Here is a 27,918-nt window from a genome sequence, read left to right as displayed (position 1 = left end):
ACATCATTCTGAGTAATATTGAATTTTAACTATTTTAAGTAATATATTCATTGTTCTGAGTAATATTTATACTATTTTGAGTAATCTATATATTATTTTGAGTAATAAATATAATACTTTGAGTAATATAAACAATATTTGAGTATTTATGCAACGTGCATAAGGATATACCTTATGCACATCAACACATCCCGATTTAGTCTATCCACAAAAATATATCTTTAATAAACATTCACTTAAAATCAATTAAAAAAACTACATATTAAAATTATGTAAAAAATACTTGAATAATATCTAGCTACTTCTTCAAAAGCAAACAGACAAAAAAAAATGATTTTGACTTGTTTCTTCCTCCTAAAAACAATATTACCCCTCATCTCCTTTCAACCATAATTTTAAACCCACCCCATCAAATTGAACTTATTTTAGTCCTAAAGATTATTGACCAACATAAAAGTTAACCCCTCCAAAAATATTAAGAGAATGATAATGATACTACTAAAAGAAATTAAAGTTCCTCAATGATACTATTATTCTCTCTTATGAATATAAGAGGAAGTGATAACATCATTTTCAAAAGACATGATAAAGAAGTGGTTTGTAAGTATCATCCAACCATACTTTGACATTATTGAAACTCATATTCCATTCTCTAGACTTTAAACCTTATGGACTAACATTACTTATGCTCTCGTGCATATTATAAAGGAAAATAGCCAATCCGGGGGAATTTGGCTCCTTAAGAAGATATTTTTTCTTGTTAACACTTTCATCATTAACCATAATAATCAATCTATCACTTTAATGATTACTATAAAGAGACAATCACTATCTGCATCGCCATTTATGCCAGTCCAAACCTCTTAATTTGTGTTTCTCTTTAAAATTACATTGGTAACCTTGCTCATGAATCACTAACCATTGGATGATCATTGGTGACTTTAATGAGTTTGTTATTCCTAACGACCAGAGATGGGACACCTTCACCCTTGCTAGAGCCGCAATATTTACTAATGTCTTCGAAACTTGTAATTTATTGGATCTTTCCACATCAAGGTGTCGCGTTACCTAACATCTCAATAATCTTGGGTACAAAATCCTATATAAAAAGGTAGACCATGGGCTTGATAATAGTCCTCGGTGCCTTGCTTTCCCATATGTATTTATCGAAGTTCTTTGCAGGTAGCTTGAGGATCAAGGCCCTTCTATTTTGAGGCAGCTTGGATTGATCACGAAGATTATCAGAACATCATTGTTCAGGTTTAGTCTTTCGCCAGCACTAGTCTTGTAGATTTCTTCAAAAAATTCTAAGAAGACTCCGTCACTTTCTACCGTAATCTTTTCGACAACATTTTTCACTAGAAAAATCATATTTAAGCTAGAATCAAAGGGAATCAAAATTATCTCAAGAGAGTTGATTTTTTCACCATGTCCAACTTGAGCAGCAACTGCAAAGAGATTATAACTACACCATCTTCCAAGATGAAATCCATTGGGTTCAAAAGTCTCGAGACAAATGGATCAAATACATTGGTTTTCAATGCTTTTTTTTTTCATGCAATACTGACATATTTTTGGGGATAATGTTTTTAATTTAGTCAAAACAACTTTCTCAATGAATTTTTTATTTATCCATTTTTGAAACCTTAATCACGCTCATCCCTAAAGCTGGCACTCTTATAACTTTTAAAGACTTGAGACCTATAAGTCTTTGTAACATTACGTACAAGATTATTATCATTATTTTAGGTAAGCGTCTCTGGCCCCTCATTGACACTCTTATTAGCCTCTAGCAAAGTGGTTTTCTACCAGGTAGGGGCACCACTAAAAATGTTATTATTTTGTAGGAAATTATTCACTACACGCTCAAAAGAAAGAAGAAGAAAAAAGATGACGCTGCCTTCAAGTTGGGTATAGAGAAATGCCTTTGATAACTTTAATTGAGAGTTCCTTAAAATCTCTATTTGTTAGACTTTGTTTTTTCTTAGTCTACCATTCAGACTTTTATGCACTATATCGCCTCTTCGTCTCTATCTATTTTATGGAATGAGAATAAAATGTTAGCTTTTGAGCCTTCCCACGGTCTTTGACAAGGGGACTCATAATCTCCTTACCTTTTCATCATTTGCATGGAAAAAATTTCTATTGCTAATGTTGTTCGCACTGGTTCTTGGAGTCTTATTTTCATCTTTAGAAATGGATATCAATTGTCTCATATTCTATTCACAAATGATGTACTCTTTTTTGTAAAGACAAAGAAATCACAAGTAAGAGCTATTGACATCCTATTTTGACAATTTTAGTCATGCATTAGAGTTGAAGATCAATCTTGCTAAGTCTCACGCTTTCTATTTTATTGACATTCCTCAAGTTAAAATCAATCAACTAACTTCAGTCTCAAGTATTTGGTGTACCACTTCTTTCAATAAGTACATTGGCTTTCTCATAGTCAGAGGTAGAGCTAAAAGATTGGAAAAATTGCAAACTCCCACGGCCTCTTAGAAAAACAAGCTTCACAATAAGTGTGGCAGATTAACTATTTCTACTTCAGTTCAATCGTCTATACCTTCTCAGTAAATGTAAATCATTTGACTCCCTCAAAATATTTGTGACACACTTAATCATATAAACCATAACTTTATTTGAAAGGGAGCCACATCCACTGGTGTTCATCTTGTTGGCTGGAAGAAAATTACCCGCCCTGGGAAGTAGGATGGCTTAGGAGTTCCATAAACTAGAGATGCCAATACGATCCTTTTTGGTAAGTTGGTTTGGGACATGCTTCAAAATAGTTATAAACTTTGGGTATGTCTTTCACAAAAGTATTTGTCTATTGCCTATTTACTCTTTTTTTTCTTCTACAACATGTTCCTCTACATGGAACTCTATAATTAAAGCAAATAATGTGTTAAAAGATAATTTTGAATGGAGATCAAGATCGGGATCCTTAACTTTATGGTGTAGTCACTAGTCTTTTCTTGCCCTCCGACTTCTCTGGTTGATTACGTACGTGACACTGCTCTAACTCTCAAAGGCTTTTACTCTACATCACCTCTCCACATTCTACACTTGTATACTCACCTCCCTCCTTACATCATATCACATAAATAACACCTACACTACTAAGATTGTTTACTCTTGAATCCTCCATGACTAAAAAAGAGTTGCATGATTCTATCAATGTCACTTAATCATGAAACTAAGGATATTATCTTTGAAAACACTGTGTTTAGAATCACCCATACTCTCAAAAAAGATAACCAAAGTGCCGATTTCATGGCAAAGCTCAAAACCTCTACTAATCTTATAATTCACACATTTCCTCCTCAAAAGTTGAGTACTATTTGTGCAGTGAGTAATATCTTTACAATAGATTGAAAGTATTTTAAAAAATTTAGTTTCTCTTTCGTTCCTTTTTTATCTCTTTAGTCTTGTAAAAATTAAAAATAAAAGTAACATTTAACGTTGTAATCTTAAGTTTGAAAAAAAATAAAAAGACAAAATTTATTTCCATTATTCATTTAAAAGAAGAAATTTTTAATTTTTAAATTTATAAATTTATTTATGGAACCAAATTGACCCAACAATAAAATTTACATGATAGTCAACAATAACTTAAAAAGGATTTATTTATTTTTTAATAAATAATAAAATTACGAGGAACATTCCAGAAAAAAAAGGATTGAAGAGGGTTTTCAGAAAAGTAAAGCATAAACAACACAGAGGAGAGACCACCCAACTCAAATCTGTGGGTACTCTGTTCAATTTTTCCTCAAAATAATAAATAAATAAAACAATTAATTATTAATTAATTTAAGAAAAAAACAAAACCAAACACGTTTTCTCTAATTTTACATTACCAAATCCAACATTCATTCTTAATTCTTGTTCCGATTCTGTGTCAATTTCTTCATCATCATGCTAAATCCTCGTTTGGTTCCATTGTTACTCTTTTTCTTTTTCCCCTGTTTTTTCTCTCTTCTTTTCGTTTCTTCAATTCGATTACCCGGTTCGGATGAAGATAAACCAACGTAATAATAACTCATACCCATTTCTTCATTTTTGTTTTTCTATTTGAAAATGTTGAAAAAATCTTATCTTTTTTGTTTTGGGGTTTTTGATTTTGCTCAACTGTTAACAGGTTTGGATCGGTTTTTCGAGGCCATAAGGTGAAGTTTGATCCCACACGTGTTACTCAGCTCTCGTGGAATCCTAGGTACTTCCATTTTCTTCTGTTCTACAAAAGGGTTTTGTTTTTCTATTTTTTTGAACAAGTTCTTGTGAATTATGTTATGCAGGGCTTTTCTGTACAAGAATTTTTTATCTGATGAAGAATGTGATCATCTTAAAACTCTGGTTAGTTTTTTGTTCTTGTTTTGTAATTATCATTGGTTTTTGGATTTAATTCCTTGTATTTGTGTATGTGTTGGAATGTAATTGATAGTATATATCATGTTCATGTTAAGGGTCGCCGGAAAAATTGGTTTAGAACTTAAATTTAAAAGCTGGTTTAATAGGGTTGACTTAGATGGCTATCGGGCCACTCATGTCGTGCTCCTGATGTTCAGTCCTGGGTGTGACAAGATATGTTGAGAATCTTACACAGTGATATCGATGGTGGAATGTGGCGGAAGGCCAAAAATTTGTCATATAAACTCGACATTGCATCATGTGGTGCAGCAATGGAGGATATTCCTTCACAAATTCTATGGCACCTCTTCGCTATTCCGCCATGGCTGCCATTTAATGACTCTGGTCACATATTGGCTGAAAATATGTTTATAAATGGGAGACAGCTCCCACCTTATAAGCCTGTTTTGTAGGGTTGAGTTAGACTCTGCTATCAGGCCACTCAGGTCATGCATGCTCTAGATGTTCACTCTAAATGTTTAGTCTTGGGCGTGATGGGTTGTGTTGAGAGTCTGATGTTGTAGGGTTGAGTTAGGTTAGGTCTATTCTAAAATTCTATGTCTGAATTTTTGTGATAACAGGCTAAGGATAAGCTGGAGAAATCTATGGTGGCGGATAATGTATCTGGTAAAAGTATACAAAGTGAAGTCAGAACAAGTTCTGGGATGTTTCTCAATAAATTACAGGTATAATAAGAGATAATCTTTTTTCTTTCCATGTCAAAAGTCTTAGGTTCTTCATGTGATTATAGTATCTAGCTAGCATACAATGAAATATGGTTGACAAGTTTTTTGTTCTTTTTTCGTCGTGGTTTATTTGATCACATCATTCTTTTGTATGGATAGGTATGCATTTTGATTATGCTTGATAACGATTGACGAAAATGTGCTATAAAGTAGTTTGGTGTTTCAAAGTTTTTGTGCAAATTCACGACCCTTTCATTTAACTAAAACCCTTTCTCTACAAATTCTTATGACAAAGTAACCGTGTTTTAACCAGGCTAAGTTTTACTTTTGAGATATTTGTTTTAATTCGTCGTCTAATTTATATGTTTACTTGTTTATTTTCTCTTTCTTTTGTTTAATCTTTAAGGATGAAGTAGTTGCTGACATCGAAGCACGAATTGCCGCATGGACATTCTTTCCCATAGGTAAGTAGACACCATCGTTCTTCAGTCCATTTAAATTTTTTTTTTTCGATTCGCTTCAATTTTATGAACTTGCTCTTATGCATCAGAGAATGGGGAGTCTATGCAAATTTTGCACTACCAACACGGCGAGAAATACGAACCACATTTCGATTTCTTCCACGACAAGGCTAATCAAGTACATGGTGGCCATCGTGTGGCGACGGTGCTGATGTATTTGTCTAATGTTGGGAAGGGTGGAGAAACAGTTTTTCCTTACGCCGAGGTAAAGACTTTCTCATGTCTTTTGATTCTGTCTAACAAAAGTTAGAAAATAAAATCGTGATAATGAATAATTGGTTGGATTTTTCAGGGGAAGTTGTCGCAGCCGAAAGATGATAGCTGGTCGGAATGTGCTCACAAAGGATATGCAGGTATACATTTCAGAATAGTTTTACAAAATCTCGCTTCCTTATACACAAATCCTGTTTGAATTAGCTTATTTGAGCCGACGTAAATTCTTGCAAAACTGTTTGAGAGAGCTTATAGAAACAACTTATGACATACTCATAAGTTGTTTTCACTTTCCAGCTTATTTTCTTCAGATATTTTATGAAAATAGTTTATAACTTATATGAAAACAATTAACTTTATTTTATATATTTTTATGCTATAAGCTCTTAATTAAGTTGTTTATCCAAACATGGCGTGCATTTTCATAAACAACTGAAATAAGTACTTATTCAATAAGCTATTTTAGATAGCTTACTTGAGCATATTCTATAAGCTAGTCAATGAAGTTTATAAAATTAAGCAAAACAACTTATGAAAATGTCATAAGTTATTTTTATAAGCGTATTCAGACGCAAATTTAAATGTTTATAAACTCTAAATATAATGCCGTCATAATCTATCAGAAAGCTTTTCAGTAAATTTTTCTGTATAAGATCTTAATTTTAACGCTTTCGGTTTTTCTCATTTCAGTAAAACCTCGGAAGGGTGACGCCTTATTGTTCTTCAGTCTTCATCTGAATGCAACTACAGATGGTAATAGCTTGCATGGAAGTTGTCCAGTGATCGAGGGTGAGAAATGGTCTGCAACAAAGTGGATTCATGTCGCTGACTTCGAGAAACCGATACATCAAGAGGAAGATGATGGAGAGTGCGCGGATGAGAATGTGAATTGTGTTGCGTGGGCTAAAGTTGGCGAATGTGAGAAGAATCCAACTTATATGGTTGGTTATGAAGGAGTTAAAGGAAAATGTAGGAAGAGTTGCAATGTTTGCTCTTCTTAGGATCATCATGGTTTCTGTTATAAACTAGAAATTGTAATGAAAGAAAGAAAGAGAAATTAAAAGAATAGAAAGTGTAATGTTGAAAACTGCATAGAAATTAAGAAAAGAATTCTCCTCAATGGTTTTTCCTTTACAACCAAAAGCCTTAAAATCGAACTGGTGCGACCTTAGGCCATGTTTCAATCACATTGGTGTAATCAGAGGCCATGTTTCAATCGAATTGGTGTAATCAGAGGCCATGTTTTAGCCATTTTAAATGGCTTGAATGGAATGAAATTACAATTGAATTGCTCGTAAGTCGTAATCAAACTGGTGTGATCTGATGCCATGGTGTGATCTCATGCCATGGCGCAACTATTTTAAACATCTTAAGATCAAATTGGTGTGATAATGTCTCAACTATTTTAAACGGCTTAAAATCCATGTCTTAAAATCGAACTGTTGTGATTCGAGGTCATGTTTCAGCTATTTTAAATTGCTCGAATGAAATGAAACAAAATGAAATTACGATCAAATTGATCATAATCAAACATTATCAGGGTTTGCTCGAATAAAATGAAACGGAATATAACTACGAATTGCTCATAACCAAACATTAACGGTGTTTGCGCGCATGACTTTTCCACTAAAGAGAGTCATCATGCATGCCAACCAAGCAACAAAGCTGTGAACAAAAATTGATTGCACATTCATTCAATAATATCACCATAATTAGTTAAACATATTCAGTTTTAACAAAATTGATCATTCAAAATGCACCTGAAATATAAATTGTTCTTAAGACCCAAACCCTATGAGAGAGAGAATATGAATGAAAGGCACTAGCATTATGAGTCTGATGTCATGTCATACAATTGGTTTCGCCTCTTAATTTTGTTATCAATAAAGATGAATATAATCATGCAATTGTTGTTATATGAACCCAAAATTTGCATGCTTTTCTTGCCTCTTCATATCTTAAACATTACCCTCATTTTCACCACTTTAAAAGTTAATTACTCTTCAATGCACATTTCACCACCATTACATTATTCATCTTTCATTTTTTCTTGTTTTGAAAAATGGGAAGGCCTCCTTGTTGTGATAAAACCAATGTGAAAAGGGGTTTATGGACTCCTGAGGAAGATGCTAAAATTCTTGCTTATGTTGCTAATCATGGAATCGGAAATTGGACATTGGTTCCAAAGATAGCCGGTTTTTTTCTTCCTCAATTTCTTCGATTTCTAAAACACAGTTTTAAATTGCAGTCACATCTGTAAATACTTTATATAAATGCACTTAAAATTGTGGTTTTATATATCTCAAAATTCATAATTGCGGACGGAACTGAAATTTAAAACTATGTTTAGAAATAGTATGAACTCATAATCGAGATGTATAATGTTGTGTTATATAATTAAATTTTTTCGAATCTTTTTTCAGGATTGAATAGATGTGGTAAGAGTTGTAGACTAAGATGGACTAATTATCTAAGACCTGATTTGAAGCATGATAGTTTTACACCTCAAGAAGAAGAACTGATTATTACTCTTCATGCAGCTATAGGAAGCAGGTATGTTCAATTGTTCATGTTCTTATTCTACTTGTTCAATTGTGACATTAACAGTGAAAAAATGCATAATTCAGATTATAAAATTGGCTTTATAGTAAGATCTGTGTGTTTTAATATAACATATTAGCTGTATAAGAATCTCACATCCTATTTGTATGTTTTAACAACATTTTTCAAGTGAATGTTTTCTTAATTTTGAAATGAGATTTAATATCCGATCTCAATTATAAGTAAAAATTGCTTAATTAATCGATCATTAAATATGTGTTTTAATGTCCATTAACTTGATCAAAATCACGTTGAAAAACCACATCAACTCAAAAGCTTTGAATAATTGCTTCATTATTTTCACTTTTTTTTATATTAGGACGTGGTTTTTAAACGTGACTTGATTTTCTAACACGAAACCAAATATATACTAAATTATTTTTATGTAAAAAATAAAAATAGTACTTTTTAAATGATCCTTTCTTGTTATTTAAATTTGTATGAAAACTTATTTTGATATAGAGTATTTTGAGAATAATAATATTTAACAGAAAGATTAAATATGTTAGTAGTTTCTTAAATATCTTAAATTTGAATTTAGTCCAAAAATTTTGCTTTCACTAATGGTTCCCTAATTTTTTTCATCTTCATTTTTAGTCTCTGATTTCAATGGTAAATTTTCACACACTTTTCTACTTAAGGAAGAATGTGCAAAACTTTAGACCGAGACTAAAATTTGAGATAAAAGGTTTTAAAGGACCATTATTATCAGAAAAAAAATTTGAAGAACTAAAATCGAATTTTGAAATATTTTGGAGACCACAAACATAATTAACCCTTTAATAAAATAGTGAAATTAGTTAATTTTTTTATTAATGTAGATGGTCCTTAATTGCAAAAAGACTACCTGGAAGAACAGACAATGATGTGAAGAATTATTGGAACACAAAACTAAGAAAGAAGCTTATGAAAATGGGAATTGATCCAGTAACTCATAAGCCAGTTTCACAAGTTCTCTCTGATTTAGGAAGCATTAGTACCCTCACAACAATAACCACTCAAAACCAAATGAATTTTGCCAATAACAACTCAATTTTGGAGCATCCAAAAGAGGAGCAAGTTCAATATCACCACCAATTCACAAACCAAGAGAGTTTCCAACAACAATATGTTTTAAATGAAGTTGCATCTTCAACTTCTTCATCATGTTCCTCTAATTTAACAAGGCTAAGTTCGCCGATTTCGTATTCGTGCAAAACCTCACAAGCTCAAGTTAATCCTAACTTTGATTGGAGCGAGTTTCTTCACAATGACGAGCCTTTTATGTGGTCGGAGATTCAACAGATTCAACAATGTGACATACAAAGGGTAATGTCGTCGTTGAGCCTCGGTTTATTGCAAAATGAAGGTGAAGTTTCTAATAGTAATAATAACTATAATAGTAATGGAAATGATAAACAAGGTGGTTCAAGTGAAGGTTTTGATGCGGTTGCTTGTGTTGCAAGTAAGGAATATGAAATGAATAAGCAATGTGAAGGACATTCATTTTCGGGGAATGAGTTTGTGGATGGTATTTTGGATAAGGATAGTGAGATAAGGGCAACATTTCCTGAGTTTTTAGATGCTTCTTTTGATTATTGATTAAGTGCTTTTATTAGATTATTGGACTCAAGTTGTTGCTTTTGATTTTTGTGTGATGAAGGATGTTTTTAGATAGCGAATAATGATTTGTACTTGTGATTTTTTTCATTCAGATTGAGAAACTTATTTTTGATTAATCTCTAACTCAAATGCTTTTGTTTTTTATTTTCTTTATAGGAAAAAAGCATATATCTAATTATAATTATGGTTTTATTTAGTTCTTTCATGTTTTGTTTAGTTTCTAAAATAACCAAACATAGAGTTGAACAAATGTGTTTTGGTTGTTCTAAGGAGAACTTGAAAACAAAAGAGCCATAGAGACATAGAGTTGCTATCTTTCCTTCTCTCTTTCTTTTTTAATCAAATCTAACTTGATTCACGTCATTAAAAATATAATCTGCAGTATAACTAAGAATAATAGAAAAAGAAAAAGTTGTGGAGACTAACTAAACATAATTTTATGAGACCAACCAAATATGTGGGAGCAACAGGTAACATCAAGTTCATAATCTAAAGTTTTAAAAAACGTTGATCCCACGTCTCCATTAATTAAAGATTAAAAATCTTTACACATTGTCTATGTCTTTTCTCTCTTACATATTATTCATTTAATTATTTTAAAATTGATGTGAGATTGATCACTCATACTTGGATTCCAACAATTTCTCTCAAATGTGAATCTATTTACATCACTATATTTTGTTCTATTATATATTGTTGTGAAAAACGATGTCAAGAACAAAATATAATAGGGAATTAGGGAAGATAAGAAGAACACAAGAATTGGTTATAACTGCTATTCTTTCACTTTCTCTTAAAACAAGATTACAAGTTTACAAGAATAACAAATAACCTCTTTCACCCTAAATTAAGATTTGCACCTTAGCAATGATGAGAGACTAGTATGTTATTTATAATAAAATCTAGCATACTAACTAATGAGCTTTTTCAGTAAGGTCCATTACACAAGCCAACTTAATAAACAAGCTAACTTAACAAATTAGGGTTTAAACACTAAAACTTAATTTAACATGCTAACAACCCTAGCATCTTCGACATCTGCATGCTATACCCATCTTCGACTACAGCATGCACACTTCGACACCAGCATGTGAACAACCTTCGACTTCATGCTTAACTCTGTCGAACTGTCGAACCAAGAAGCTACCCTTCGACCATACTAGAGTTCGATCCAATATCTCACAAATCTCCACCTAGGATCTAACTCTACAACATCAAGGGAACAAACTAGCTTTCTTCATGCAGCTTTATCAACTGCATACAGTGGAAAAACTTGCAACACGACAATGTCTTGGTGATCATATCAGCAGCATTGTCTTCAGTCGAAACCTTCAGCACTTGGACTTCTCCACGCTCGATTACTCCTCTGACGAAATGCAGCCTCACATCAATATACTTAGTTCGCTCATGATAGGCTGAATTCTTCGACAGGTGTATTGCACTTTGACTATCACATTTAACAGTGATACCTCGACCTTGAAGTTTCAGCTCCTTCGCAAAACCTTCAAGCCACAATGCTTCTTTCACAGCTTCAGTTAGGGCAATATACTCCGCTTCAGTGGTTGATAGAGCAACAACCTTATGAAGTGTTGCTTTCCAACTAATTGTTGTGCCAAACATAGTGAAAACATATCCAGAAATAGATTTTCTGGAATCCATACAACCTGCATAATCAGAGTCGACATATCCTTCGATTACTGCTTTACTATCTTCACCCAAGGCTCCACCATAAATTAGGACTCTGTTCAGAGACCCATTTATGTACCTTAAAATCCACTTCAATGCTTGCCAGTGAGCCTTTCCAGGATTCGCCATGTACTTGCTTACAAGACTTACTGCATATGCTATGTCGGGTCTAGTACAGACCATAGCATACATCAAAGAACCAACTATATTAGCATATGGGATGCTATTCATATAGGCTCTTTCGACATCAGTATTGGGACACTGATCAATACTCAGCTTGAACTGAGGGTTTGTTGGAGTCACAACTGGCTTCGAATTCGACATACCAAACTTTTCGAGAATCTTTCATAGATATGCCTCTTGAGATAAGCATAACTTCGACTTTTTTCTATCTCTTCGAATGTCAATTCCAAGAATCCTGGAAGCATCTCCCAGATCCTTCATATCGAACTCCTTATTGAGTTCAGCCTTCACCCTCGTCACATCTTCAACATTGTTGCTTGCTATGAGAATATCATCCACATAAAGCAACAAAATAACAAATGAATTACCAGGTCGAAATCTGAAGTAAACACAGTGGTCGAACTGACTTCTAATGAAACTTATACGTGTCATGAACTTGTCGAATCTCCTATTCCACTGCCGAGGAGATTGTTTCAGCCCATACAAAGATCTCTTTAACTTGCACACATAATCTTCCTTTCCCTTTTCGACATACCCTTCAGGTTGTCTCATCAGGATCGTTTCATCTAGATCACCATACAAGAACACAGTCTTCACATCCATCTGTTCCAGTTCAAGATCGAACTGTGCCACCATGGCAAGCAACATTCGAATGGACCTATGCTTCACAACAGGAGAAAACACATCATTGAAGTCGACACCTTCTTTCTGAGTGAAACCCCTTGCAACTAACCTTGCCTTGTATCTTTTCGACGTCACTCCTTCGATTCCTTCCTTAACTTTGAAAATCCATTTATAGCTGACTAACCTTGCCCCAGCAGGTTTCTTGATTAGTTCCCAAGTATGATTATCATGAAGAGATTTCATCTCATCATCCATGGCCTTCAGCCATTCAGTCTTATTTCGACTCCTCATAACTTCCTTGTAGTCTCTAGGTTCTTCGTCTAGAACCTCACTTGCAGAGATTAAGGCATAAGCTATAAGATCTGCATACCCAAGCCTCTGAGGTGCCTTGATGACTCTTCTCGACTTATCTCTCAACAATAGGTAGTCATCGTTAGTTTCCTCAACTTCCTCAGCATCTTCTGCTTCTTCTTTGACTTCATCAGGGATATGCAATTCAGCATCAACATGCTCCACCTCAACAGGAATCTCTACCTGTTCCAGCTCTTCGTCAGATGTTTCTGTACTTCGACCAACATCATCAGTTTTCTTAAAAGCCATTTAAGCTTCATTAAAAACTACATCTCGACTGGTGATACACCTCCTGTGACCTGGCTCTAGGCACCATAGCCTATAAGCTTTGACTCCTTAAGGGTATCCCATGAACATGCATTTCAGAGCTCTAGGTTTGACCTTGTCTTGCCTAATATGAGCATAGGCTACGCAGCCAAATACTCTCAGTTTGTCGAGATCTGGTGGGTGTCCCGACCAAACTTCTTCAGGTGTCTTCATATCTAACGCTGTCGAAGGACATCTGTTTATCAGATATGTTGCTGTCGAAACAGCCTCAGTCCAAAACACCTTCGTTAACCTCGCACTAGTCAACATGCATCTGACTCTCTCCAAAATAGTTCGATTAAACCTTTCAGCCAAACCATTTTGCTGTGGAGTACCTGCAGTAGTTCTGTGCCTTGCAATACCAGAGGCAGCACAAAAGCTGTCGAATGCCTCATTGCAAAATTCAAGGCCATTGTCGGTTCTCAACCTCTTGACTTTCCTGCTAGTCTGTTTTTCTACCAGAGTCTTCCAACTTTTGAAATTCTCAAAAGTTTCATCCTTAGTCTTCTGGATGAATACCCATAACTTCCTGGAATAATCATCAACTATGGATAGAAAATACCTTGCTCCTGAATGTGATGGACACCTTGCGGGCCCCCAAAGATCAACATGGATGTAATCAAGGGATCCATGTGTTCTTTGTTTGCCTTTGTTGAACTTCACTCTGCAAGATTTTCCAAATACACAGGGTTCACAAAACTTCAGCTTTTCGACTTTGTCTCCACCAAGCAGATTTTGTTTCCCTAATTCGACCAGACCCCTTTCACTGACATGACTCAATCTCATGTGCCAGATTTCTGTCTTCGACAACGGTTTCGTGGATGCAACATTTGTCGAGCCACTTACAACTTCAGCCTCAAGGGTATACAAGCCTTGTTTCTTCACGCCTCTCAAGACTTCCTTCGACCCCTTCATGACTCTTAGGATACTTTTATCTCCTTGAAAAACATATCCTTTCTTGTCGAATTCACCGAGAGAAAGCAGATTTCTCTTCAAGTCAGGAACATACCTGACTTCAGTCAACAACCTTATTGACTCATCATGGAGCTTGAATCTCACAGATCCAACACCTGCAATCTTGCAAGCCTTGTTGTTTCCCAGCAATATTGATCCACCATCTTAATCACATAATTCCTCGAACAAGTCTTTGTTTGGAGTCATGTGCCAAGTGCAACCTGAATCCATAATCCACTCCTTCTTAGAGTCACTGCTTGAAACCACAAGAACATCAGATGATTCAAAATCATCTTGAACAATGGCAGCGTTGCCATTATCCTTACCTCCATGATCTTTCAGGCGTTCAGGGCACACCTTTCTTGTGTGACCCTTCCTCTTACAGTGATAGCATCGAATGCCAGATGCTTCGCCACTGTAAGACTTCGACTGGCTTTTGCCTTTCTTCTTGTCGAACTTACCATCCTTTCGTAAGAGTTTTCCTTTAACGGCCAAACCTTCACCGACAGTCGAAGGTTTATGCTCCTTTCGTTCGTTCTAGTCCTTTGAATACAGGGCTGATTGAACTTCTTCAAAAGACATGGACTCCCTTCCATACAGGAGAGTTTCTTTGAAGTGAGCATGTGATCGAGGCAAAGCGCACAATAGTAACAGCGCTTGATCTTCATCATCGATCTTTACATCAATATTTTCAAGATCAAGAATCAGCTTGTTGAACATATCCAACTGCTCAGCTAACACTTTGTCTTCAACCATCTTGAATGAATACAAAGCTTGCTTCAGGTAGAGTCGATTTACCAGCGATTTGGTCATATATAAACTTTCAAGTTTCACCCATAACCCTGATGCCGTCGTCTCCTTTGATACCTGCCGGAGAACCTTATCACCAAGGCTCAACAAAATTGTGATGTGTGCTTTCTCGATCATATTCATCTTCTCCGCTGCCGTCAATTCTGCATTCATGGCTGCCTCTCCCTTCAACGCTTCCAAACAACCCTGCTGAACCATTAGGGCTTTCATCTTCAAGCGCCACAGACCGAAATCATTCACTCCGGTGAATTTTTCAATCTCATACTTTGTTGAAGGCATCTTCTCCACGCTCACCGCACCAATTTGTTGTGAAAAACGGTGTCAAGAACAAAATATAATAGGGAATTAGGGAAGATAAGAAGAACACAAGAATTGGTTATAACTGCTATTCTTTCACTTTCTCTTAAAACAAGATTACAAGTTTACAAGAATAACAAATAACCTCTCTCACCCTAAATTAGGATTTGCAGCTTAGCAATGATGAGAGACTAGTATGTTATTTATAATAAAACCTAACATACTAACTAATGGGCTTTTTCAGCAAGGCCCATTACACAAGCCAACTTAATAAACAAGCTAACTTAACAAATTAGGGTTTAAACACTAAAACCTAATTTAACATGCTAACAACCCTAGCATCTTCGACATCTGCATGCTAGACCCATCTTCGACTACAACATGCACACTTCGACACCAGCATGTGAACAACCTTCGATTTCATTCTTAACTCTGTCGAACTGTCGAACCAAGAAGCTATCCTTCGACCATACTAGAGTTCGATCCAATATCTCACATATATGAATTCACTTTTGTTTTTCCATCAAACCAAAAGACTATGATATCACTGATATATAATTCAATAAATAAAGTAGATAAAGTAACAATTTAATGTTCATGAGAGACTTAACACCATATGTCCGAGATTGTTGTGTCGGACAATTGGAATAGGGAATGCGTCTAGAAGATTATATCATCTATTGTTATCGATGGTGTGCGTTTTTGTTGTTTCTCAAAGCCTAATACATCAATGTTTGAGTTATCCTAACTTTAATAAAATGCGTTTTTTTAGTTTTTAACCTTTTTAATCTTTTGTCATTTGAGGATTAGTCGTGTGAATTGCAAAAAAAAAAAAATATATTCACACTTATATTCAACAAATAAATAAAAGTGTTGTATCACCTTTTGTTCTAATTCATTTAGGCATTTTAGGTCCTAATTGTGCTGAGTCAATTTTGGATTACTATTTCTTTGTAATTTTCATTGATGAATTTTTACTATGTACTTATTTATTTTTAATGAAAATTCATTTAGAATTTTTATATTCCAAGAATTTTGTGTGAAAATTAAAAATTAGTTTGACAACTCCAAAAAAAAAAAAAAATAGTGCTCGTGAATAGTTATCATCTTAGTTTTAGAACGAAAAAGTGACCATCTAGTTGAAACCACACCTATTTTTTTCAAAACTTAGTATTCGACTTTGCAATTGCTAATTCAATAGGACCAATCTCACTGTCTATTGGTGGAAGATCCATTTAAAGTCAAAGTAAAGTTCTGCATGAATTGATCCAACACAAAAATTATTAGCACATAGCGGAATTCGAACATGAGACCATGATATCTATTTTTGCTTTTGAGATGATGTTCCCTTACATCTACTTACCTTATCAACCAAATGTCTTCTTCTATTCTTAAAAGATCAAATTCATTGCTCTATCTTGAACCTAAAAATGATCTCTATCTCATTCTATTTATCTTCGGACAAACTTATATAAATGGAACTCACTTCCTCAAGAACTACTCTCCGGTGGGGGTAACTAAAAGAGTATTATAGCTCACCTAAAATCTTATTATTTTTAAAGTTTAGTTTGTACCTTTCTAAGTTTAGAGAGACACTTATAAAAAAATGTACTAAGAGAAACATAGAGCCTATATAATATGATTTTTCCACATTAGTTTTTGTTTATTTGAAGTTTCACCATTAGCAAATCATAATCATTCATTTAAAATTAGATGATTCAAAATTTAAATTAAATAAACCATCTTTAAAAAAAACTCAAAATTCCAAGATTCAATCCTAATCAGAAGGTTCTCATTTGGGGATTGCATGAATATAGATTTGTGGTTATGATTTTACCATGTTATTACTATATCATCGTATATGCTATAATATAGCACCATGTCATAGCATAGCACCACTTGTAGCATTTCCAATATTGAAACTATGATGAACCACTCAAATTGTATGGATAAGACATAACTATATAAAGCAATTTACTATATTTGCATTTACATGAATCATGGCCATATTCTTATAACAATACAAAAAATTCTTTATCCACAAGTTAACTCAATTTCTCAATCCAAATCAAAAACTTATATAATCATTCGAAAACACTTGTTTGAAGGAAAAATTGTTACAAAAACATATAAAAAAAATTAATTTCTCATGTACACATTGCAAAGATCTTCATGTTCGTTTCGACGACAAGGATCGTCGGGTAAGATATGGCAAGATATGGCATTCATGGAACCAAAAGGAAGTGGAAATCCTTCACCAAAGAAGAATCAAACCAAAGAAGAGAATGTGTCACAAAGTGGAAATGACATTGTCATGGGAAGAAAAATTAATGAAAATAAAATTGTAGCAAATTCACAACCTTCATCAAGAAACAATCAAAATAAGGTACAAAGAAGTTTTCTACCTTCCATTTGTGGGATATGTATGAATTCTCCACCAATTAGAGATTGATTATGATTATCTCTTACAAATTTAGATTACATTTTGTCATTTCTTAGTTTAATTTTCATGTTAGGCAAATATATCGGCCATATTTTTTATTTGGCGACTAAATATGTTAGCCATTGTTCCTCTTAGTTTAATTTTCATGTTAGGCAAATATATCGGCCATATTTTTTATTTGGCAACTAAATAGGTTAGCAATTGTTCCCTTTTAACGAACAATACTTGAACTAATTATGTTAGCCATTGTTCCTTTTGTAATGAACAATACTTTTTCATTATTTTAATTAATACATGTTTGTTGTTAAGTTGATTTTTGTTGTCTAGATTTATAAAAGTCATTGTTCAATGCTAACAAAGAAAATAATATGAAAATATGTTATGAAAAACCTGAAGAAGGAATTGTTTTACCGCATAGAACGCCATTAAAATCTGATTTTTTTTTTTTTTAAATTAAGTTGGCTCGTCTAATGTCAATATTGAATAATAAAATGAGATTAATAAAATGAGATTGTTGAATAATTTAATTTTTTTTTTTCAATTTAATGCCATAAAAATTATTAGAGCAACAACACTTCATGCATTAAAAAAATTTAAACACTAATTGCTGCAACAATTAGTTAAGTGGGTAGGAGCACATGTATTTAATGTATATAGATGGAGGTCTTACATTTAATAATGTATATAGATGGAGGTCTTACATTTAATGTGAACAATGTGAAAGTGAGTGAGAAAGAGCATTTTGAGAGGATTAAGGTTTTGCATGTCTTATTTGAATACTGAGTACTAATAAAATGAGATTATTGAGTAATTAAATATTTGTTTTTCAATTTAATCATTTAAGATTCTCATCACTATACATTCTACAACTTAATCAATGAATCAAGGAAATTCAAAGATACATACATACATATGGCAGTTAGCCACAGAATCTCATCTCAAAATATTCTATGATTAACATTCTTATAAGATATAATGACTATGATATTACATTAAGCTTAAGCTTAAAGCTCTTTTTATGTTTAAGCTTTAACTTGAAACACCAAACTGGTTGAAACTGCTGTGGTCAATTTTGTTCAACCGAATCGCACATAATAAATGCTCCGGCAAGTCTTCTGGCTTGTTTCCCTATATCACAAAAGCCATAAAGAGTTATAAGTTTTCTCATAAACTATCATAAGTTGTTTCCATAAGCTCTTCTTAATAGTCTTGTAAGTGCTTATGCAAGTAGATAACCTCAAATAAGTCAATCAGAACAGACGCTACTAAGTACTTAGGATAAGATAATTTACCTGAATTGTCAGACCAAAATCCAGGTTAGTAAGCTTCAGTCTTTCTATGAAGCCTTCAAATCCTTTTCTTGCAATATAGCTAAATCTGTGCACATCCAAATCTATCTCAAGATAGTTTTCTCCCTGTGAAAGAAAAGAGATTCAGAATAAGAACCTTTTTAAACAAGGGTATCGTGTCCGACACCAACACAGATCACAAAATATATCAGTGTTCAAATTTCGCTATGCTGCAGTGCTAACTAAAGTTATGTGACAAAACAATCGCGGTATGCTGAAATTCTGCTAAGCTATAGCCACTATTTGACATTGACATGACAACTCTGTCGACATATATAGTTTACATTCAATCTTCGCACTTTTACCAATGTGGACGTGTCAAGAGAATCTGGTGTCTCTTTCAGTGCATCATAGCATGTTATGACTTGTCCAACGATCGCTATAGCACTGACACCTCAGGAAAAAAAAGGAGTGTCCATGTCAGTGTCTGAAACCGACACCAACACTATTGATTACATTTAATTTATTCATTTTTCAAATTATTGTCGACATAGATGTGTCAGTGTTGTGTTTGCGGTTATGCTTAGCCTAAGCCAACGACTGTAACAAATGACCTACCAGTATCTAAATGACCTTCTAAAAACTGCTTACAACAACAAAAACTAAAAGTGGAATTGATTGATTGATAACGATTCTGACAATAATTCGATGAAACTAGCATATGTTAGTGTATTTACCAAGTAAAACTCATGTTGAGGACGTGAGAGAACAGGTTTTTCATTGTACGCATTCATCAGCTTCTTTTCAGTCGCGCTTAAATTAAGATTTTCCACATTCACCACTCTACCTAAAATTTTTAATCTATCTCTGAATGGTGCGATTGAATCCATAGGAAAGCCTTTAACTCTCTCGACTTCATCATCAATCATTTTCTGTCAAGAAACAAAAGAACAGACACGCTTGTCAATGAGGTGTCTACAAATTAACCATACACTTTTAGAAGCAACATCTACTGTAACACACGGCAAAATAATAAAGTAAAAAAAGGCGCAAGAGCATATATTAATAACTTACAGTGATATTTTCTCGAAATTGGTCTGAAAGATCTTTAGAATATTTTTCAGATAATTTGAAGTACAAAATCACATTCATTCCTTCACCGTCGTTTTCACTTTGGAAGATTGTAGCAGGATATAACGGTATCTGCATTTCAAAGAACATAAATATGTGAAGATCTTTATGAAAAAAATTTATATCTAATATAAACAAGGAAATATGCAATTACCTGAATATTTACAATAAGAATAGAAGGGATGTCCCCGGGTATATTTATTGCAGGAATTTGTACAAATCGAGCAATATGATCAATTTTTCGCGGTGACAAAAAGAGGTCAGCACCGAGGGGATAGAAAGCAGCACCGCTTGGAGCAAATTCTTTCTTCTTATCCCTGCAAACCATGCAACAAAAAATTAATGATATCGGCCTCTACACAAGTCTCATTCTAACAGTCAATATCTTAAAAACGAACCAGAGATCGAACCGTTGAGACCTCCATATCACGGTTCAACTTGGTTCAATCCCAGTTCAACCAAACTGCAATACAACAGAGATCGAAAGAACCAGCGAACTGGCCAATTCAACCGGTTGAACCGGCCTGTCCGGTTTTTAAAACATTGCTAACAACAGGTTCGGTCACAGAAAGAAAGTTAAGTTCAAAGTAAGCATTTCGTGCATACCTCAAGTAATTTTTTCCTCTGACTCTGAAGGTACTTGGCTCAAGTGGTGACCAAGTACCTGGAAGTTGTTTCTCAATTGAACAAAACGGAATAGTCGAACCCGCTACTAGTTTTTGTTTGAACGCCTTAGGGGAAACTGAAACGAACGATAAGCCAATAATTAGTAACAAGAAAAACCATTAAAAACTAGCAATAAACATTTAAAATCTCAAAAATTAATTATACATAAGCTTAATATGAAGAGTTTTATCCTCAATTTCAAAGTCATTCTAAATTGTAATTACTTCACTTGCATAAAACCAGAGCATAAATAAAAAAGCCGAAGGCGAAAACTATTATGATTACTCACGTAATGCCATGTCAGAAGACCCTTCCCTCCACTTGAAGGACAGTTTGGAAAGCGACTTTCTTCGCGCACTCGCCGTGTCGGGACTCATTGGCTTCTTTTTCTCGATAGAAGGGGCATTAGAAGAAGTAAGGCAAGGCAAACAATTATTTTGCAGAATTCCACAATGATCAGGAGTTAGTCTTCTTTCCTGTCCAATATCATCAGCTGCATGACTCGCAGAAATTTCTCCTGTTAAACACAAAGTTAACTCGCCTCAAGAACCATCTAATTTCATCATACAAAAAACTACGACTAGAGTGCATATTTGGATCGGTAGTGAGAGGCCCATCGAGACTCTGCATTTACCATATTTGACCGCAATTCTTCGCAACATCCACAACATCAAGGATCATCCGTGATACAAATCACAAACCATACTATAAACTCATATCATACCATGAACCTAAACTAATTAAACTGCATAAATCATTAAACTACCCTACAATTAATCTACAATCATGCAAGTAATAAAACTACATAAATTCACAATAAAAAACTACATACCATCATAGACACTGTAAAACTCATCATCACATTCAGAATCTAAAGCTGAAATAGAATCAAACCAAGCAGCATCTGAAAAAAAACACAAGCAATTAGTCCACTTCAATGCCAATCAAACACATCAATTTACTCCAAACCATAAATTTCACCTTAGAAAAAACATCAGAACTCAATAAAAACTATATTTTGGATTGGATCAAAGATGAACAGAAAAACAAAAACAAAAAAAGGGAAAATTGAAGTAAGTACCTGAAGCACGATTCGAAGTCTGCAACCCAGAATTAGAGTTAGCAACATTATTCTCAATTTTATGAGAAGAAACCCTTCTTCGAAGAATCCTTCTTCTTTTCCTACGATGACTATGATTATTCATCTTCTTCGTTTTAAGATCACCAGAGACTTTAGGTTTAGACCCACAAGCCCCCATTTTTCCAATTCAATTTTCCTCAGAAACCCACTTCGTGATTCTTGTTATTTCAACAAAAATCGATGCTTTTTCCAAAAGGGTATTCGGAAAATCAAAGGGTTTGGGTTTTGGTTTTGATTATCTTCACCAGCAGTATCGTTGTTGGGCTGGTGAAGGGTCATTCAACATAATGATGAAATAAATATCAACGAAATTGGGTTCTTTTAAGGATTTGATCCAACGGTGGATAATTTGACACGTGTGAAGTGATGATGAGATCTATGATAAAAGATCATTAACTTTACTCTCTCTTTCTTTACTTGTAAAAGTAGTGGTGTTTAATTTTTTTTTTTTTTGGTTACAAGTGGTGTTTAATTTTTGGCATTAACCAAACATGTTTATTTTTCATTTCATTTATGAGGTAATCAATATTAGTAGTATTGTTTTTATCTATTGAATTTTTTTGATAAAAATATATTCTATCTTAATGTGTAAGTAAAGTACTTATTATATAAGTATTTCCTTCTATTACTATTATAAATAAAAATAATTAATTTATATTAATTAAGAAAAATATTTAATTGTAATTATTTTTTTGATTTCATCTCAAATATAAATTAAATATACTAAAATGTTTTTTGTTGATATTTAATGAACCAATTACATGCATTAAATATTTTTAAATTAATGATAATCAAGACTTGACACAATAATTTATTTGTAACCGTGAATCAAGATTTAATTAAGAGGAAGTGCATCTCAAATTATATGTATACATTTAAAATATATTTGTTTTAAACTATATAATATTGTTTTACAATATTAATAAAAATTGTCGGTAAATTTTATTTTAATTGACAAAAATTTATATTGTTAGTTTAAACGTGAATATCAAAAATTGAACCCTAAATTTTATGACTGTATGTGTAATATTTAGTATTATCTTTTTGTCTATGAATCAAAATATATAATAAATTTCATTTTTTTAGTAAAAATTTTAAATTTTTAAATTTATATTTTTTATCGACAAATCATATATTAAAAAATAATTATACTTTTCTTTTCAAATGATGTTTTTTTTTTTAGTTAAATGTAAAAGTGGAAATTTTAATTATAATTTAAATTTTTGTAATTTAATTCATAGACGTAATATATTTTATGTAATTTTTTATAATTGATTCTTTTATTGATTTTTTTTTGTTTTGTGAACAATTTTTTTTCTTATAGCGACTTCTTGTGGTAATGGGACACAATTCAATTGCCTTATTAAATTTCTTTAAAAAAAAACTTTTGTGATAATTTAAAAAGTAGTATATAACTTTGGCGCGGATGGATTATTAAAATTAAACATCTATGTCAAGAATTTACTTATGTTGGTGAATAGTTATCCAACACAAAATATATTAGTATAAAATAATCGTTTCATTTTATACATTCTTAATATTTAAATCACAGTTTATATTTGAACCATTTCTCTTTACTATTAAGTATCCTTTACAAACATGATATATATATATATATATATATATATATATATATATATATATATATATATATATATATATATATATATATATATATATATATATATATATATCATTATATCCATAACAGTTGTTATTCAATTGATCAAAAGCATGTCAAAAATAGTAAATTGATTAGAAGGAAAATTATTTTACAGAAACAAAATATTCAAAATAAATTTATATATATATATTATTATATATATATATATATATATATATATATATATATATATATATATATATATATATATATATATAATTAAATAAACATAGATATATTATTAAAATAGTCATACTTATTCTTTTGAGCAATTAATATTTATTATATTAAAATTATTCTTTTTGGTTTTGTAAGAATCATTTTCTTAATATATTATTCATATCTTAACTTTTCTTGTATATAAATCTTTCTCTTTTAATCAATTGCTGAATATCTTTTATGCATACGTTGTGAATATCTTTTATGCATACGTATAACTATTTTTAATATTATCATTAAAGTAGTTTTGATATTGTTTGAATCCATCTCGGGGTTAAAGGTCAATTTTCATAAGAGTAAGTTGGTGGTAGTTAACATATCAAATTCGTGGTTGAAAGAGGTGTCTGTGGTGTTGAGTTCTCTTTTGTGTATTTGGGACTGCCCATTGGTGGTAATCTTATAAATTTATGTTTTTGGCAACCGATGTTGGATATCATTAGAAAAAGGTTATCGGGATGGAAATGTCAAAATTTGTCATTGGGTCGCCGTTTGATTTTGTTGAAGTCTGTTTTGTCTAATATGCCATTTTATTTCCTATCCTTCTTCAAAGCTCTTGCAGTTATTATTTATTCTCTTGAATATTTATTTAATACGTTCTTATGGAAAGGTGCGGAGGAGAAAAAGAAGATAGCGTGGTTAGATTGGGATATTGGTTGTTTGAGTAAGGGAAATGGTGGGTTGGGAGTGAGAAAATTAAGGGAGTTTAAGGAAGCTCTATTGGGGAAATGGTTTTGGCGAATGTTGGTGGAGAGGGGAAGTTTGTGGTATAGGGTGTTAGAATTTCGGTATGGAGAGGCGGGGTCGGTTGATTATAGGGGCAACAGGGGGTTTGCCTAGTGGCAGAGTGTTAATATAATCCGTCAAGGGGTGGGATTGGGTGATACAGGGTGGTGGCTAAATAATGTTGAGCGAGTTGTTGGTAATGGGGGAAAACTCCTTGTTTTGGAGGGATCCGTGGCTGGAAGAAGGGCTATTGATGGATAGATTTCGAAGGCTATATGATTTTTCATTGTATAAGGAAGCGTCGCTAGCAGATATGTTTGAATTGAGAAAGGAGGGCTATTGATGGATAGATTTCGAAGGCTATATGATTTTTCATTGTATAAGGAAGCGTCACTAGCAGATATGTTTGAATTGAGATGGGGAGTGAGAGGTGATGCTTGGAGTTGGCGGAGGAGGTTGTTTGCGTGGGAGGAAGAGTTGGTGGGGAATGTATTCGTCTGTTGGAGTTTGTAGTGTTGCGAGAGGCAGTGGATGACTACTGGGGTTGGCGTCTTCATTTTTCAAGTTGTTATAATGTTAGTAGTGTTTATTACTTGTTCATAAACTCGGCGAATACTCAGATGAATGGTGGTTCCCTGGTGTGGTGGTCTAAAGTGGTGCCTCTTAAGGTAAATGTGTTTCTGTGGTGGTCGTATCGTAATAGATTACCGACGAATGATAATTTGGTAAGGCGTAATATATTATTAGTTGACAATCAGACATGTACCAATGATTGTCTCCATATCGAGAATAGAGATCACATTTTTGTTCGATGCAAGCATTATGGTAATGTTTGGCAGGTTATATTTGGTTGGTTGGGATTTTGCTCAATTTTTCAGGGTCACTGCTTAGATCATCATTATCAATTTGTTGCTTTGGGAGGAACAGGTAAAGATTGTAGTCTTGCTTTGCATGTCATTTGGAGTGCAATTGAGAATCAGACATGTACCAATGATTGTCTCCATATAGAGATCACATGGAGTCAGTTAAATTTAACTAAGCAGAGTATTTCTTGTCCAGGTACAACAGGTAGTGAAGGAGGCCAATGTGATGGTTCACCTTGGTTAATTTGTTTTGTAGATTCAAATAACGAGATAACCTAGAATGCTCTTTGACTAACCCTTGTTGGAGCAAAATATTGTTGCGTATGATTAGAAGGAGACACCTTCAAAATTGGATCGTCTTCTTTTTTAGGAGAAGGAGGAATAGGTGGAGCTCTAGCAGCTGCAACAACAGCTTGTCGTTGAATGACGAATTAAATGGATTTAGATGTCGTCATGCTCAATGAATCTAATGATGTATTTGTTGGAGGAGGAGGTTGAAACACAAAGGAAGAAGATCAAGAAACAAGATTTGAAAAAGGGAGATATGAATCTCCAAATAAGAAGAAATCTGAACGTGAAAATTTGCAGGAATCAAATTTCGTTTCTCTCATACGACACATTGTTCCGTCATGGAACCATAATGTTTATGAATGTCGAAATGAGATCTTGATACAATAAAGCAAGTTTTTGGTGAAACAAATAGGGCATTGACCTGCAAGGTTAACACTTAAACGCACAAGTCTGTGAGAGAATAAGAAATAATATGAAAGTGAGAGTGAAATTGAGTACCTTGGCACACTTTTTCTCTTTATATACTAAAAGCGATTAAAACTATCTCTGCATGAGATGAGGTGCACTGTATGGGCGGTAGATCTAATCAGACGATAATAGATGTGTCTAAAAGATTGAATTGTTTGTTCTTAGATGAATTAATGATCATTTTCTCCTTGCACTTTAACACTTTATGCTATTGGACCTTTCAAACTATCCATAACAATTATCATTGTTATTTTTTTATGTAAAAAGATGCCCATGATAATTACTAACTACAAATTTTTTTTATCATGAATTTTATAATTATATAATATTAAATTTAATTAATTTTGATTAATTTTACTATTAATTATTTTTCAAATATTTTTACTGAAATTTTTAACAAAATTAAAAAAATGTAGATTTTAAATTTAAAAAAAAAAAGAAAGAAAAAATGTAATTCAACCATCTTTTAAGAGGATAGTATAATTTTATCAAAAATATATTAAATAAGAAAAAAAAACTAAGAAACAATAAATTTAGTTTAATAAATGAGATTAATTTAATTTAACATCACATATTCATATCCTAATCAACCGGTTGAATTTAATTAAACAAGTTAAACTCTTATATAGCAAGGAAAAGAAAAATCCAAACCCCAATTTAAACATTTTTATAAGCCTTCTCCCATAAATTCCTTGTACCATATTTAAGACGACAACAAAATAAATAAAGCTAAAAATAAATTAAAAATTCAACTTGATAATTAGTTCATTGAATTTAGTTTATAAAGTAAATCAATCGAATTAAGTTATCACCTATAATTAGATTCTTTAGTTACGTATGAACTTGACTTTTGATCTTGACAAAGACTTGGTACCTATAATATATAGTCATTGAACTCATCTAATGCTAACAAAATCTTTCCATTGAAATGTAGTAGTACTTTATTTTTGTTATATTAAATTGAGGCTGCGATGGCTCTTCTCCGCATAAAATAAAATATAGTAGTAATTATTAAATGAAGATTTTGTAAATTAGTATAGTAATTATTGCTAGTGGATATGGATGTAGCAATAAGAAAGCGTGTGCAACTGAATTGAAAGAGTTGTTTGTTTGTTGTATGGTGTGGTGTCCCTACATACACTTAACCCTACCCTAGTAAAACTCACCACAAGCACAAGGTAGTTTCGTGAAAACAGTTGTGTTGTTTCTGAAAATCTCAGTTTCCATTATGGACCCGACCCACGTCTTTATCACCAAAATCGTGCACGCACTATCACGCCACTATTTTATTTAGTAACCAATTTTGTATTTTCTCATAGAGTATTATAAAAAATTAGGGGATATTTTTTTAATTTTATGTTTGAAATATAATTGAGAAAATGAGTGATGCTGTGTAAAATAACTTTACATGATCAACCAATCACAATGATATATTCAATTAAATTACTATTTTATTTTTAGAAAAATTAATGACATGACGGATTGATGGTCTATTATTAAATGACATCGTAAAACTATTTTATACTATCGGTGCATATCCATTAAACCCAATATAATTTGATGTTCTTTGAAAAATTAATAATTATATTTCTTTTTTAAAAAATTATGTGAAATTTCATAAAAATAAACATTCTCACCTTTATTTTATTAGAATAAAATCATGAGAATTATAAAAGTTATAAAAGTTATTTCATTTTAAAAAACTTTATTCTTAAAAATATTTTTTTAAAAATTTTATAACGAACATGAAAATAACTATTTTCACATCCATGTATTT

General features: G+C 32.8%; 3 protein-coding genes across 3 annotated transcripts; 2 read left to right on the top strand and 1 right to left on the bottom strand.

The window, feature by feature from the left end:
- Positions 1-3,738: 3,738 nt before the first annotated feature.
- Positions 3,739-6,950, top strand: LOC131647303 (probable prolyl 4-hydroxylase 7). The gene is made up of 8 exons (XM_058917211.1): positions 3,739-4,031; positions 4,142-4,216; positions 4,299-4,356; positions 4,992-5,096; positions 5,503-5,560; positions 5,647-5,822; positions 5,910-5,970; positions 6,521-6,950. The coding sequence occupies exons 1-8, from the start codon at positions 3,919-3,921 to the stop codon at positions 6,829-6,831; spliced, it is 957 nt and encodes a 318-aa protein (XP_058773194.1). The 5' UTR covers positions 3,739-3,918; the 3' UTR covers positions 6,832-6,950.
- A 942-nt stretch (positions 6,951-7,892) lies between these two features.
- LOC131647302 (transcription factor MYB35) lies at positions 7,893-10,012 on the top strand. Its single transcript, XM_058917209.1, has 3 exons — positions 7,893-8,025; positions 8,254-8,383; positions 9,253-10,012. Exons 1-3 carry the CDS (start codon positions 7,893-7,895, stop codon positions 10,010-10,012), a joined length of 1,023 nt encoding a protein of 340 aa, XP_058773192.1.
- Positions 10,013-18,495: 8,483 nt separating this feature from the next.
- Positions 18,496-22,206, bottom strand: LOC131652798 (uncharacterized). Its single transcript, XM_058922755.1, has 9 exons — positions 21,855-22,206; positions 21,606-21,677; positions 21,063-21,290; positions 20,714-20,849; positions 20,262-20,424; positions 20,051-20,179; positions 19,714-19,908; positions 18,980-19,102; positions 18,496-18,815 (listed from the first exon to the last, which is right to left on the bottom strand). Exons 1-9 carry the CDS (start codon positions 22,030-22,032, stop codon positions 18,717-18,719), a joined length of 1,323 nt encoding a protein of 440 aa, XP_058778738.1. The 5' UTR covers positions 22,033-22,206; the 3' UTR covers positions 18,496-18,716.
- Positions 22,207-27,918: the final 5,712 nt, after the last annotated feature.

This window comes from Vicia villosa, linkage group LG2 (genome assembly GCF_029867415.1).
Source record: "Vicia villosa cultivar HV-30 ecotype Madison, WI linkage group LG2, Vvil1.0, whole genome shotgun sequence".
Classification (NCBI taxonomy): Eukaryota; Viridiplantae; Streptophyta; class Magnoliopsida; order Fabales; family Fabaceae; genus Vicia; species Vicia villosa.
The sequence above is the reverse complement of the archived record's forward strand: the minus strand, read 5'-3'. Positions and strand labels throughout refer to the sequence as shown.

What these genes read in the sequence shown, in the direction of transcription:
- LOC131652798 (XM_058922755.1), bottom strand. Translation starts at nt 22,032, where the DNA reads ATGGGGGCTTGTGGGTCTAAACCTAAAGTCTCTGGTGATCTTAAAACG. An exon ending in GACTTCGAATCGTGCTTCAG is followed by an intron (nt 21,678 to 21,854) that starts GTACTTACTTCA and finishes GTTTTTTTTCAG; the next exon opens with ATGCTGCTTGGTTTGATTCT. An exon ending in CTCAACATGAGTTTTACTTG is followed by an intron (nt 19,103 to 19,713) that starts GTAAATACACTA and finishes TTTCTTTCACAG; the next exon opens with GGAGAAAACTATCTTGAGAT.
- LOC131647302 (XM_058917209.1), top strand. Translation starts at nt 7,893, where the DNA reads ATGGGAAGGCCTCCTTGTTGTGATAAAACCAATGTGAAAAGGGGTTTA. An exon ending in ATTGGTTCCAAAGATAGCCG is followed by an intron (nt 8,026 to 8,253) that starts GTTTTTTTCTTC and finishes ATCTTTTTTCAG; the next exon opens with GATTGAATAGATGTGGTAAG. An exon ending in CATGCAGCTATAGGAAGCAG is followed by an intron (nt 8,384 to 9,252) that starts GTATGTTCAATT and finishes TTATTAATGTAG; the next exon opens with ATGGTCCTTAATTGCAAAAA.
- LOC131647303 (XM_058917211.1), top strand. Translation starts at nt 3,919, where the DNA reads ATGCTAAATCCTCGTTTGGTTCCATTGTTACTCTTTTTCTTTTTCCCC. An exon ending in CAGTTTTTCCTTACGCCGAG is followed by an intron (nt 5,823 to 5,909) that starts GTAAAGACTTTC and finishes TGGATTTTTCAG; the next exon opens with GGGAAGTTGTCGCAGCCGAA. An exon ending in TGCTCACAAAGGATATGCAG is followed by an intron (nt 5,971 to 6,520) that starts GTATACATTTCA and finishes TTCTCATTTCAG; the next exon opens with TAAAACCTCGGAAGGGTGAC.